The 14,463-nt window shown below is 39.9% G+C and overlaps 1 protein-coding gene across 8 annotated transcripts in view; it reads right to left on the reverse strand.

Annotated features, from left to right (window-relative positions):
- The window catches only part of IQSEC1 (IQ motif and Sec7 domain ArfGEF 1), a 270,877-nt gene that overhangs the window by 15,907 nt on the left and 240,507 nt on the right, over positions 1–14,463 (reverse strand). For all 8 annotated transcript variants that reach the window (XM_083869821.1, XM_083869822.1, XM_083869823.1 and 5 more), the window contains 7 exons: positions 9,089–9,250; positions 7,772–7,894; positions 6,888–7,054; positions 5,059–5,198; positions 3,530–3,559; positions 2,212–2,337; positions 819–918 (listed from right to left, as the gene is read on the reverse strand). In XM_083869821.1, coding sequence (XP_083725947.1) covers positions 819–918; positions 2,212–2,337; positions 3,530–3,559; positions 5,059–5,198; positions 6,888–7,054; positions 7,772–7,894; positions 9,089–9,250 — 848 coding nt within the window. The remainder of the gene's footprint in view (positions 1–818; positions 919–2,211; positions 2,338–3,529; positions 3,560–5,058; positions 5,199–6,887; positions 7,055–7,771; positions 7,895–9,088; positions 9,251–14,463) is intronic.

A 14,463-nucleotide genomic window follows, 5' to 3' on the forward strand; every position in this document is an offset into this window, starting at 1 on the left:
GAGCTCTGCAAAACCTTCCCTTTGGAAATCTCCAGAGGCTTTGACTCAGTAACAGCAATAGATTTTTAGGGAGCACATTCTCAAGGACAAGGCAAAACTAAAAACCTTCCATGGCAGAAAAGCACAGGAGCTACAGCAGCTGACCCTTGGCTGTACCAAATTTATCAGGGGGTGAAGGTTTGCTCACAAACCATGAATTCAGTCAGGCTCTCTCCCTATGTACCACACAAACAACTCTGCTCTGCTGTCACTGCTGATGCTGTATTTGGGCTTAGAAGTAGGATTTTAGCAAATTATTTGGGGTTTTGTCTGCTAAGGAGTACTAAAGATAAAAAGAATATTGGACTGATGCAGACTGTAAAAAACAAAAACAAAAGGTGTCAGGAAAATGAAAGTTTATGCTCTGTATTTAAATTTGAGGTAGCATACATTATCTAGGCAAAGCTAAGCCATAAATCAGGAAAATAAATTAAACAATGTTTTGAATTACAGAGCTCATTGTAAGAGTCATTATTTATTATCACTCAGTTCCAGCTAATTGTACCACTGACTCAGCAACAGATGTTTGTTTCTTGGCAATCCTTTTATTCTTTACAAGAAATCACAAACACATTTGGGGGAGATTTGGCCTCTGACTATAACCAAAAACCTCCCTGTTTTCTGTACTGACAGCATCTTGTTTTAAACTTCAGAACTAAGTTAAATCAAGAGCAATTTTATTCCTGAACTCAGAATCAAGCCCTGTCCATCCCTTTCACTTAGACCATTTTTGTTTTATTTATGAACAAAGGGGTCCTCCAAAGAGAGGAAATACTTACACTGGTTCTCAAAGAGAAGAACTTGCATTCCATAGAGGGAAAAGGACTGTCGAAAACTGTATGTAACAGAGTTCTTCTTCTTCTGAAAAATCTTGGTCACCTGAAAGGTATCAGATAAACAAAGTGAAATACTCCTTCTACCAAATGTGCCTGTGGAAAATTACTGCTCTGAAGAATTAGCATAAGAGAAAACATTTTATTTAAAAGAAAGTTATAAATCTGTCAGAAAAAACACACTTGTTATTTCTTCCTTTTTTTTTTTATGCAACTGCTGTATTTAATCTCCTGCTACTGAAAAAAACAAAGCTCTGCATCATCCTCTCTCTAAAGCAGAAAGGTTAATATTTTATCCAGACATAAAGCCTTTGTGTTCTCTCTCCTCCAGAACTCTACTTCTTGAAATTCCAAAATCAAAAATAACCATGCATCCTTTCTGTGCGAGCAAAAACTGAAAATACATTTAAGTTACCCTTAAACCCCCCCCAAATTTAGGTGCTACCACACTGACAAATTTGGTCTATATTATTCTCCAAACAGTTTGATAAAACTACTGATATCTGAGTAAGTAATAAAAAATAGCAGAAATGTTCCATCAGTTTCCACTCAAGCTCCCATTTACAACTCCTAGGTTATGCTCAGAAGCAAAAGGATTAATGTTTTTTATTTAATTCCTGGCTTTAAAGTCTGCAGGTATTGTGGTAAAAAAACACATACAATAAAACTGGGTAGATGAGGTGTGTCTTTTTCTAACAAAATATGAAATATTTAGTGTAGTTCTCAGTTCCCAGGTAACAGCCAAGTGCACTCCAAATGGAGTGCAACAAATTTCCCCATTTTTAAGAGTAAATCAACCAAATAATTCCAAGCTGTCCTGAGTTCTGCGTGTCTGCTTTTCAAAAGACTGGGTCAAGTTAAAGTCTGTGAGGGGAAGTGCACACTAAAAACTAAAGTCAACTGTAAAATCTATTTCAACAGATCCTATTCCTATTTCAATGCACAAACAGATCTGGTTTATAGAACATCTGGGGAATACAAAGTAGGATGCAATTTTGGTTTTCCACAAGTACCTTGAATTCATTATTCATGGAATAAATAATGTCTCTGTTTATCCTTTAGGGCAATGGGTGAACTGGAGGTGAGGGTTTTTTCTCTACAGTAAAAGCTACTGCACCAAATACCTTCTTGCAGAGTGTAGCATCAATGAAAGACTTCAGTTTAAAAGCAAATTATATAGAATTAAAAAATTAAGCTATTGATCTCTTAATCATCCCAGGATTGTTGGAATACAGGGTACCAGACATTTATTTTTAGGAATGATCATGGACTTCATCACCAGTGATTTCATGGAGATACAATTCTGAATACCTCATTCTGTCTGCCTGGAAATACATACCACTAGAAGATCATTAAATAAAAATATTTCTCGTTGGTGCAATCCAAGCTTCTGAGGTTTATTTGGGTCTGGAACTTCAAACAGCCTACAGTAGCAAACAAGCCTCCGGTGGGGGAGCGAGAGCACCTGCAAGAATACAAAAATTCATCATTCAAACAACAACATTTAGCCAAGAAAGAGCATTTTTTATATACAGAATCTTCTTTCTTTAATACTTCAAATATTTTTACCTCTAAAGACCATTAGACCTTTCCATCAAAGGACCAACAACAGGAACATAAGGAGCTTATGGCACAAACTTGCAGGACATTCAAACTTCATCAGAGTTCTTCTCTAAAATGTTCTCTAACAGCCTGAATCCCATACAGGATGGAAGCTCTACTGGGGTAGAGTTTTATTTTGTGAAATGATAGAAATGTGAAAGAACTTGAGATAACCCTGAGTGGAAGTTCAAAGCAAGGGATGGTTGCTTCCACAAGCATTTTTATTATTATCAGAGGAAAGGATGCAAAGCAAGTTTAGCTTTTGTGAGATGCTGTAGGTTACCTTTTGTCAGCCACTGAGTTAATTCAATTTGTTCATTCCCTAATACCAAGAAAATGGTGACATCAGGACAAAACAAATGCATTTTCAACCTGTCTTATTTTCTCAAGCCAGCAAGAAAATCAAGACTGAGTTTCCATTTTCTGATTGGAAATGTCTGCTGAAGGTATCTCTGAAGCTGCCGAGCGAGACTTAATTTCTTTCAAATGCAAATGATGAGATCTCATTAACAGCACCAAAAGAAATCCATAAACTGGTGCATTATAAGAAGAGTTTTAGCTCTATTACTGACCATGCCTATAATTTACATCTGGAATCAATATTTTCAATGTTCATCCACCATTCAGAAGTGAACTTTAACTGGCAGTATCTTTCCAGAGTATCATTCAATTCTCAAATGGACCAGAAAGAATAAACACGCCACAGCTCAGGTGGAAAGGTGAGGTGCAAACTGTGATTTTAATTATTTGTTTATTCTTCACTGGGTAATTTCTACAGTGATAATAATATTTCAAACAAATAGAAAGTGTACTAAAAAGGCCTAGAAGACCCTTGGCAATAAATTAAGCAGTCTCAGGGAAATCCATTTTTAAGAAAATCTTTATACTGTGGAGTGGAGAGTTTTTAGTATATCACAAAGAAAACATTGCCTGAAAGAACATGGATAATTTAAAATTTGAAAATGTAACAAGAGTGTCTTATTTCCAGTTTAGGAAAATGCTGCCAGTTACAGTGACTATAATAAATTTTGAAGGAGTAGGAGAGAAATACCTACACAACCAAGTCCATGGTGCAGAGATCCGATCTACAGTAGAAAGACACATACAAGTTGATTAAACTTCAGAGAAACACAGAACTGTATCATAGCAAGTAAACATGGCACGCTCTGACTATGACTAAATGCCTATAAAGTAAAAACAAATAGAGCTATCAATAAAGATTCTTGCCTGCTTCCCTAATTTCCTTGCACACAGTTAAAAAGTCTCCCACCAGAAGATTCCTTCAAGCCAGGACTCCACCAAGGGCATTGTTTTCTTAATCCCATTTAATTTACAAGGTCAGGATTAGTTTTAGGATTTGAATTGCCACATGTCTGGATAAAAAAAGAAACATGGAAAAAAACCATCTCCCACAGAAGACTATATATAAACCTAAATCCCCAATTACAGAAACAAAGTTTCATATTAAGTGCCTGAATACTGACTTTAGAATATTTCTTTCCCTTCTTCTCAAAAATAGGTACAAGCTTCTATAAAAGTTTTGCTTTGGTTCTGCTGATTCTCCAAAGAGATCTCCCCAGCATGTTCTTTACTGGAAACAGACCAAAATTAGATTTTTGGTGGTCGCTCATTCCCTTCCCCCATGCTCTGACTAAGGCTTGTCGGAGAAGAGATTACAATTCAAAGCCCTTTAACAGTAACAGGGAGAACCTTGAGATTCACGTTCTTTTCCTCAAGAACAAATCCCCCAGCCCATCAGACCCTGCTGCAGTGAAGCTTCCTGGAGCTGATATAAACCAGACACATGGTTTCAAAACCATGCAAGTCTACGGGTTTTTAGTTTTATTCTAGGCTGTCTTTATGACTATTGACATAAAGGTTTGAATTCAGGAAGGCCGAGCATCCTCTGGTCCCTCTCCACATTAAAGTTACCTTTTCTAGCATGGAAAATACTGCTCCTAAAACCTCTGTGCTCCTTAATCAGAGGCAAAATGCTGTGGCCTTTCTTTTCTCTCTCCTTTTCCACCAAATGCTTTGAGGATTCACTTATATAGCAAAATATTTCAGGACTTTTCCCACAACAATCCTATCTTTGGATGCTCAAACCCAGCACCAGAATCCCTGGGACCTGATTTCCAAATACGTCCTGAGATAAAATGACGCCATGTCCCCTTACAAATGCCAGGTCATGGAGGCAGGTGACAAAGATGCTGATGTGAACAGAACTTCTCTGTTATTCTTGTAAATTCTGGAGCCATAACTGACAGTGTGAATTTTCAAATACGGTTCTCTACAGTATTACATTAACAAAGCAATTTGATCCTTTAGGAAATAAACAAGAGAACTGCCTAAAAATGCAGATATTTCAGAACTGCAAAGCTTCACAGTAAAGGATTTTAAGACTCCTATCATCATGTCACCCATGACTGCAAAACCATAATTCGCCTGTATGGATCCTCCAGAACTTAAGTGGAGCTTATAGAGAAATATTTTGAGTTTCTGCTGTTTGCCATCCATGGAGCAGTCTGTTCTAGGGGGCAGCACAGCTCAGCCCGTGCCCCACGGCAGAGCAGAGGGCACTCACCGGTTTCTTGCCCACGATGAGCTTCTCCACCTTCTGCACCTGGGACACGTGGTCCTCGTTGGTCTTCAGCTCGCGCTTGCGGATGCGCTCGTAGATCCCGATCAGCATCTCCCGCGGGATGTCCTCACCATCATCCACCCCTGGGGAACAAGCTCTGTTAGCAGGGACCTTACCCACCCTGGCACAGGGTAAAACCCTGGGCACTCTCTGTTTCCAGCTGCTGTTAGCAGGGACCTCACCCACCTGGCAGAGAGTAAAACCCTGAGCACTCTCTGTTTCCAGCTGCAGGGATCTCACCCACTCCGGCACAGGGTAAAACCCTGGGCACTCTCTGTTTTCCTGCCCTCCCAGCTCTGCCTGCCTGTGGATGTTTGTGCTGGTTTTTCCCAGCTGCCTGCCAGCTCCTCCTGTGTGTCCTTGTGCTGCCTCAGCCAGGCAGAAGAAGTGGTGTGAACATGATTTAAGCACTGATTTTGGTCCAGGAGCTCACTGCCCATACACCAAGACATTGATGGGAATCACTCAGGTTTGGGGATTTTTAGTTTTAAAACTCTCATCTAAAACTAAGATATAAAAAGGCTGATTTCCTGTATGCCTTTTTTTTTCTTTATTTCACATTTCCTCTGTTTGGTATTAAAGCTACAATGAATTAAATTCTTTTTAGACACTAAAACCTCCATATGACATTCTCCTAGGAATACACCCCTAGGAGGAAGAAAAAGAATTATTTTATTTTGCCTCTGTCTCAATATTACTCAATGCTGTTCATGAAGTATTTCCTATGTGAGAACCTTATGAATGCAGTAAAATTAATTTAACCAATATTTTCTGTAAGATTTCAAAAAGAACTAGTTTACTCTGGAAAAGACAAATCAACAAAATATCCCAGATCCAATACTATTGTGTTAGCACTGTGTGATTATCATTGGCATGGCATCCTAACAAATGCCAGCCTGTCTTGAATGCCTGATCCTGACTTTTTAATAGCAGTGGAAGGAGTCCAATTTCACTAAGTGACTTAAAGCTGGATTTTCTGGGGGCAGGGAGATGCATATATTTTTTTTAAACGGGTTTTAAAGCAATAAACTCTTATCTCCTGTTCAGAAGCAAAGATAGAATACATTGTCACCCAGTGCAACAACTCTTCCCATAAAAAACAAAGTGATAAAATACAATTTGTTTGCAGACAGAAGCAAGCAAAACCACCTCTGTTCTGTGCCACATGGCCAAGCCTTCCATTGCCCACCCTTTGTGATTTACAGCTGCAGCAAGGTAGCCTGTCACAGAAATGCCTGCAATACCAAGAATTGCTGGCATGCATGCTGGAGCCCAGAGAGAATGTGCTGTGTCTAATTCCATAAATGCAACTGCAGCATTATGCCAGGAGATGCAGATCAGGCCTTTGGAGTATTTGTGGATTTTACACTAAAATCTCAGCACTAACCTAAACTTTGCTAAGCTGAAACATCTGCTTAAGCACAGGTTGTTCATTGCTGCCTTACATCAATCTCAGGGAATAAAATCACCAACCAGCACTTTCATTTACAAGACCCGAAATTCAAGAATGCCACAAGTATTTTTGTTTTACTGGTCCTAAAATGAAAGGTCCTGACAATACATCCATCCACTCAAGTAAGAAGAGATAAAAATGACAAAATATATTAATTACACAATTAATTCTGGTTTTGTTGTTACAGAAATGACTGAAGTCTGCCCAAAGGGCACTCAGGTGACAGCAGCACGAAGTTGCTCCCAGAAGACACAGAGTGCCCCTGCAAAGACAACAACAGGGAAAAGCTTTCAGGAGCTTTGCCCTTAGAGTCTCTTACCCCTGAGGTTCTTGATGAAGTCCTCCAGCTTCATCTTGCGCTCGGGTTTGACGTTGGGGCTGTACATGTCGGTGTTGAGGAGGATGATGGCGAAGGCCAGGATGAAGATGGTGTCGGGGTTGCGGAACTGCCGCACCACGCCTGGGTTGCAGATGCAGTAACGCTGGCTGGGAACACCAGGGGAGCCTGTCAGGGCTGGAAGGTGCTGCTCACATTCACCAAATCACCCACCTGCTGCATCCCAGAGCCTGTTCCCTTTCCAGACACAGCTTTAGCTTTCCATCCACGTGTTTTCATAATTCAATCCTTGAACGTGCAAGGAATTTGTTTCTCCTTCCACTGTAACTTCACTTACTACAGTAACTTCTATATTGCATTTTTTTTTTAGTGATTAATACCCCAGCACTGGGTAAGAACACAGCATTGATTCTGGCTTACTGCCATGTGGTGATTTCCACCTTACCCTGCCCTGTGCCAGTACTGATAAGTGACTCCTCTTTCTCTCACTGTTGTTCAAGTGTTTAATGAAAAGTTAGGAGTATACATACCCTAAGAAGTGCATGGGCTTATAATGCCACTCACATAAACTACTAAATCCAAATATATTCTCAGAGATGTTCAAAAACCCTTGAGTATCTTTTCAACTGATGCCAGAAAGAACTTCAGAGAAATTTCTATTAATATAAATGCCACACGTGAACAACAGCAGCAAATGAAAATTCCCATTCCTTACTTAGCAACCCTCCCCCAAACAAGACATATCTGAAAGTGTTTGTATCTCATGAGGACTCTGAAAATAATCAGGAAAGTAACTTGGATAAGCCCAAGTTCCCCAGTCTGACTAGAAAGCAGCAGGTTTCTGAGGGATTTATTTCACGTCCTACCTAAAAGCTTCAATGAGCCGCTCCACTTTCTGGGCTTCTCCCTGGACACGGATGTGGGCCTGAAATTTCCTGAGTGCTTCATCCAGCTCCATTGTGGAGAAGTCCATCTCATCTACCACACAGCTAGGACAGAAACAGATTCACATAATGTCTCTTCATTTCTAACAACACAGTACCAAAGGGAAGACTTTGAAACAGAGAAAACTTTTCCATTTTCCATCTGACACAGGTTCATGGAATTGTTTTTGAAACTTTCAACAGCAATTGCAATAATTGCAGGTAAGCTGTGAAGGAAGGTTGAAAATAACAGATCAATGAGAATGTGCACATGTGAGCAGACCTTTGTGTTTTTTAACAGAAGAGCTACTGAAATGACAAATATCCTACCATTGTCAGTGATGTGCCACTGCCACAAATAATTATTAGTTCTGTGCTTCCAGGCCAATCAACTATCACAGTGCCTCCAACAATAATAAATAGTTTACACTGCTCAAAATATCATATCTCAGACAGCCTGCAGCAGGAACAATAATCTGTACCAAATAGCTCTGTGTCTAGGAACATTCTTAAATGCAGAGGAAAAAAAATTTGTTTGGATACTCTCTTATTATTACTGTAATTCTCCCCATCATTTGACATGACTTTCAGTTAACATTTATGGAGAAATAATTACTTTCCTGCTCTGAAAATACAGTGCTGACAAAAAATAAAAGGCAACCATTTTAATATAATCAGCAACATGAACTATGTCATTCTAATACTTTGTTTAAAGACTGCTTTAAAATCAGAGGCTTATAAATTTCCTTTAAGTTTAGCTTTTAGTTTTGAAATGACCAGACATGAATCACTGCAAGTAATAGCACTGTAATGCAGAAACCACAGAAAGCACTACCCACTTTTAAAAGCTTTTTCTTAAATGTATAGATATACAATAACAAATTACAGTAGCTCATATTTTTTCCAGTAACACTGTAGCTAATGTAGATTAATAGCAAGTAATTTATTCCCTCTGCTTTTAGTATTTCTTCCGTTTATGCAAAAGCACAAGGAAACAACAACCCTTTCCAATCCTCACCTAAACTTTATTATCAGTTCTGCAACAGTGCTCACAGGCTTCCCTTTATTGCAACTTATACTTTTCCCATTCCAAGGTGTAAATCACATATTCAGAGTCAAAACGGAGCAATTAGCACAACTAAAGACCCCCAGGAACAACAACAGGACGGGGAGGGGAATGAAACACTGTTTTTATGGACCAAGGAGACAGCAGATTTAGCACCACGGGCAGTGCTCAGCCCTTCCCCACACCATACTCACTCCAACACATCCCTGTTGAACTGCTTCTGCCGATTTCCCAGGAACTCTCCGATCATCTGCCTGCTGAGCCCTTTCCTCTGCAGCAGGAAATGGGCAACCCCAACGGGGGTGTCGGGCACAAACCCTCGCTCTATCAGGTACTGGACTCCTTTTTCAGGTTTTCTGAGGAGAAATGACAAGGCAAAAATATGAATTTCCTTCCATTCCACCTGATCACATCTGACTGAAATTCCACAACGGTTCTGCCAATCACGGTCGATACATTCGATGACTTTTAACCAAGGTCCCAGCAGGATGGGCTGGTGTAGCTTCAGGAATGTGTAGCTGAATGCACGGCTCACTGCTAAGAGCTGACAGATTTGAGACACATCTTTGCCTGTTTTTACTCATTCCCTGCTCCTGAACTCTCCCAAGGAGAAGCTCTGGATGCAAAAGCCTCCCTTGCCAGTGAAACAAAGCCCAACACCAGCTCCTAAAAGCTCCTGTTGCTGGGAGAGAGGTACCTTCCAGAAACTGAACTGAGAAAAGCTGCTGCTGAAAAACAAGAAATGAAGAGGTCCCCTGACATTCCCCACCCCGCACCCTCCCCACCCCCGGCCTGCTGGCAGAAGTTAAAACTTAAGGAATAAAAACATCTGAAGTGGTGTCACTTGCAAGGTGAGAGTACAAAAAATAAGGGGGAAATTTACAGTCAGTCAAGCAAAAAGAAGCAATTAAAAATGGTGTAGCTCCCATTTAATTGAGATTTTTTAGTTCCTTCCTTTAACACACCCCTTGCCCCAGATTTCCCTCCCTCGGACAAGCACCTTTCCAGTTTCTGCAGCGTTTTACATCTCTTTATACAGCTCCACATTTAGCTGTAACCACTTTCACTTCCCAAAACCAAGCAAACCAAAGTCACTCATTTTAACTCATTAAGAAGTGTGTGCTGGGGAGAAGGGTTGGGACAGAGCTGGCAATAAAATACATTGTTCACAAAGACAGATGCTGCTTTATTCTCAAGTGCTGCAAAATCCCCCTTACAGCACACACCGTGCACTGCATCATCCAGCAGTGCCACAGAGCAGAAAACCAGCATTCCTTTAAAAAATATTCCAGAGGAATCTTTACAGGACCAGTAACTCCATCATCAGTTTTCTTTTGTGAAGAATTATGCTCTAATGTCCACCTGTAAGAGTGGGTGGTTTGCAGCTTGCTGGATGACCTAAAAGATATTTCCTTTAAGGCAAGCAAAATCAATCTGGGAGGACAAGGTGACCGTGCTATTTTTGTACAAGGTTGATCACACAACCATAACCCTTCCCCAGGGTTTTAATTGCAAATAACATTGCTAAATACATCATCATTCAGTTCTCCTACTCTTTTATATTCCATTATTATATACTTAATTCCCTATTAAGAATTAGACAGATCAGAGAAATATATATAATTTAATCAAAAGGAAGTTCTCAAATCTCAATTTCTTGCATCAGGCTTTGTGGCTCTTTTCATCTGAAATAAGATTACACACACGGTCATCTTCTAAAGTTAATCTCCTTCATACTAAAAAGTCCCTTTTCTGTAAGTAATGTAATTGCTATGTTCATGTGCTTTTAAACTGTATTTCAGAATCCTTAATCTTTCTAAATTTAAATTCACAGCATCCAACAAAAACAGAAATAGTTGTCTCCATTCCCCTTCTTAGTGAGCTACATTTGTCCAGTAAATTCCGAGTGATACAAACCCAGGTGAGCTCCTCTCCAGTCACTGTCAAAGCAGAAAACAACACTCAAACCCCACAGTTTAATCCAAAGATCACCTTTACCTGACATATAGAAAATGCTGGATCACTACTTACTGTACTAAAAACCAACCTGAATTCCTACCACCTGCATAGGCCTGAACATTTAAAATCATCACCAAGATGAAATAATTTATTTTTTATCAGCCCCTCTCTGGTAGGATAATTTTGCATAAGTCAGGGTCTGCTTTTTCACCTAAGCAGCTTTGTCTCTGGTTTGGTAATATGAAATCACTTGATTCAAATACCTTCAAACCGGGCTGGATGAATGTTCAAAGGAGAGTTAAAAATCCATTTACAAAACACTGGAAGCCAAGAGCTCTTTTCCCATCGCCACTCCCCTCGTGCTGGAGTGATATACCAGGGAGTTTTGCTGTCTGAGATTATTTGAAAGCAGTCTAGGATTATTTAAAAGTAGTCCAGTTTGTTACAAAAGCTGTAACCTGGCAGCAATAATATGAAAATAACCCCTGAGCTGTAAGAATGAAGGCTGCTCCTTCCCTGTTTGATCAATCACCTGGTAAGTAAGGGAGGTTCAGGAGTTTATTGTGTTTTAAGCTCCTTCCCATCTCCCACCAGGTGGGATATTATCTTATTCACCAGGAAAAGTACTTACCAGAAAATGATGACTCTTCCAGAGTGTTCTGAAGTGCTGCATTTCCAAGGAAATTTTACTTCAAAGGTGAAGTTAACAATAGGTTCAGAGAAAAATGTACTCAAGGGGGCCTTCCCTTTCTGTCTTTAACATAAGCAGCATTTTGTCTCCTTTCAAAGTCAGAGAAACTGACAAACTAAATAGGATAATGCAAATTTAAGTCATCTCCAACAGCAGAAATTTCAAATACCACCAAGCCTGAAGGAGTTGCTCCCTAAATGCACCAAGAAGATGTGTAAAGGTTGTGGTGCCGACCTCCTGCACAGAACCGCCAGAAACTCGTTTTCTCCTTCTCGAGGTGTTTTTTTCACACCAGGTATCTGCCAGGCTTTGGGGAGGGCAGGTTGGAACAACACAAGCAGCCAGGGGTTCTCTGCTGGCAAAGCCAGCTGTTTTAAACTGAACAAACCTTCCTTCTCAGCAAACCCTGACTTTTTCTGAGTGTCTCACTGGGTGCAGAAAGGACTGGGACACACAAGGCTCAGGACTGAACGTGGGACAGGACACCTGGACAGGTTATCCTCACTCCTGTCTGCTCACACTTGGGGACAGACCATTTTGTACTTACAACTAAGAGTCTTTTGTGATTAGGAAAATTCCCACTGATGGCTTGTTAATTACACAGACCAATAACAGACAAGATAAGAAATCTATAAATAGCAATGGAGGAAGCAGCAGAAGCAGAGCAGTTATTTTCAGATTTGAATACATTAACTAATATCAAAATAAACCCTCTAACGTTAGCACCTTGCATAGTTGATGATGTACTTATTTAGAGAACTTTTGATATTTACAAGGTTGCTTCCAAAATAAGTTTAAAAACATCTTGTCTCAAAAAAAACCACAACCCAACAAAACAACCTAAAATGAAACAACAAAAACAACAACAACAAAATAACAAGGATCTACTGAAAGAAGAAAAAATTAACACTAAAAGATATGCAAAATTATTTCCATATGATTTTCAGAGGTTGATGAAAGGACTAAGGATCTTGTCAGAAACTTATTAATAACAAGACATTTAGGGTGGTTTAAAGTGACTTCTAAAGGAGAAAAAAAAAAAAACAAACTGATGGAGGGATAAACGCAAACTTCAAAACAACAGATCCAGCCAGGATATTTTAATAAGCTCATTTCTTAGAGAGTACTGTCCATATCCAGAAGTGCTCGAGACCTGCCAGAGTTTGAGAAGACAGGAAAGCCAGGCAGAGACAGCTCCTCCTTTGAAGAGGGGAAGGGTAAAAGCTGATTGACTTCCTAAACATATCCAAACTGTTACCTTTAATATTTTGCTTTTACAAAAACAGTGCAGTGATTCTGAAAAGTGAATTTGGTAGAGGAAAAGCTTTTAGTTGGATTCTAGATGGTAAGAGGGATCAGCACAGGGTTAGCACGTCCCATCTCCTGGGTTTACTGGTGCAGCCAGTCCTGGTGCAGGACAATCCCAGTGCTGAGCTGGGTGAGCACTCCAGGGCACTGCCAGCAGTCCCTTCTCCCATTCCTTTTGCTGCTTTGGGACTTCTTACAAACTGAACTAGGACAAAAAGTTGTTTTGTGTGGTTTGAGTTTCTTTTTCTTTCTTTTTGTTGTTGTTGTTTTGGTTTTTTGGTGGGTTTTTTTGGCATTATTATTTTTTTTAATCCAGTCAAGCTCTCCTCATAGCTGCACCGTCATTTGTAATATCCAAGCCACAGCTTAGATGAAGTGCCTGTGTCCACAGCAGCCAAGAGGAGAGAACAAATAACAAGCACTGCCTCAAAGGAAACCTGCCACAAAACCACAGCACAAAGGTGAATAAAGCCTTGCCCATCTCTGACTTGCTAAACATGTCAAGCCTACAAACACCCCAAACCACACGAAATCTTTGTATTTCCTTTTACAGCTCAGACATTAAGAGAGCTGTAAAATGAGAGCATTAATTAACGAACCAGCACAGGAGATTTCCAATACCCAGCAATGACAGAAGTACCATCTGAATTGAAGCAGGGATTCATGAAGAGTGTAAAAAACCACAAACACACTCTAACAGGCTGACTGAGAGTGAGAAGCTGGGTGAAACTTCCAGAACTCCAAGACTTCTAAAGGCACACCTATGGTTCTTGGTTCTTTGTCCCTGCTACAGGGAAACTGAGACAGCTTGAAAACGAGCAAACCAGAAGTACAAATGTTTCTTAGAGGCTGTTAGAAACCCACTACAAACAGGAACACTTCACAAACATACAGCTGCCAAAGAAATCTTTTCATGTGAGGGGTGGAGAGTTTAATGCAGCTATGATGGCAGCCCTCTGTAAAAAAAAAAAAAAAATCATAATCCTGCTTGCCTTTGATACCAGCGATTCCATTTTGAAAGTATTTACAGTTGTCACAAAAATAAGCATTACTTCAACATTAAAAAACAGGGATGGCTTTTTTAAAGCAAGAACCTAAGACTTTTCTTAGAGTCATTTAAGAAGTTAAATATTTTTAAATAACCAAGCTGGCAAGAACAAGCTAGTTGAACATTGTCCTCATTCTGGCACACAGCTCAGTTTTGTTTCTATGGTTGTATTTCTTGCTTTGCTTTTGCTGAAGAGCCCACTGCTGCTGCAGTGAAGCCAAGAGAATCCCTAGGTCTATTTTAAACCTTCTGGCTAAGAAGGAAAAAAACAATATCCTTAAAATACTACCAAAACTAGTGCCAAAACAAGTTGTCAGAGTTCACTCCACGGCGAGGCCAAAGGGGATTGAGAGGAGGAAAATGGGAGAAACTGAGTGGGAAGCCTGAAAAGTTGTGCTTTTCTCAATTGCACAACTGTTTAACGAAGAGAAAGAAAAACTGGCTGTAAATTGCATCTTCTGGTAATTACCAGAAAAAATCCCTGGGTCAAGAAAAGAAGCCAGGAAAGAGCACATTTCTCCCCTCCGCATTTCATGGAAATTGGGAAATGGTTATTCCCAGGA

The sequence above is a fragment of the Zosterops lateralis genome, assembly GCF_965231275.1.
Source record: "Zosterops lateralis genome assembly, chromosome: 11".
NCBI lineage: Eukaryota > Metazoa > Chordata > Aves > Passeriformes > Zosteropidae > Zosterops > Zosterops lateralis.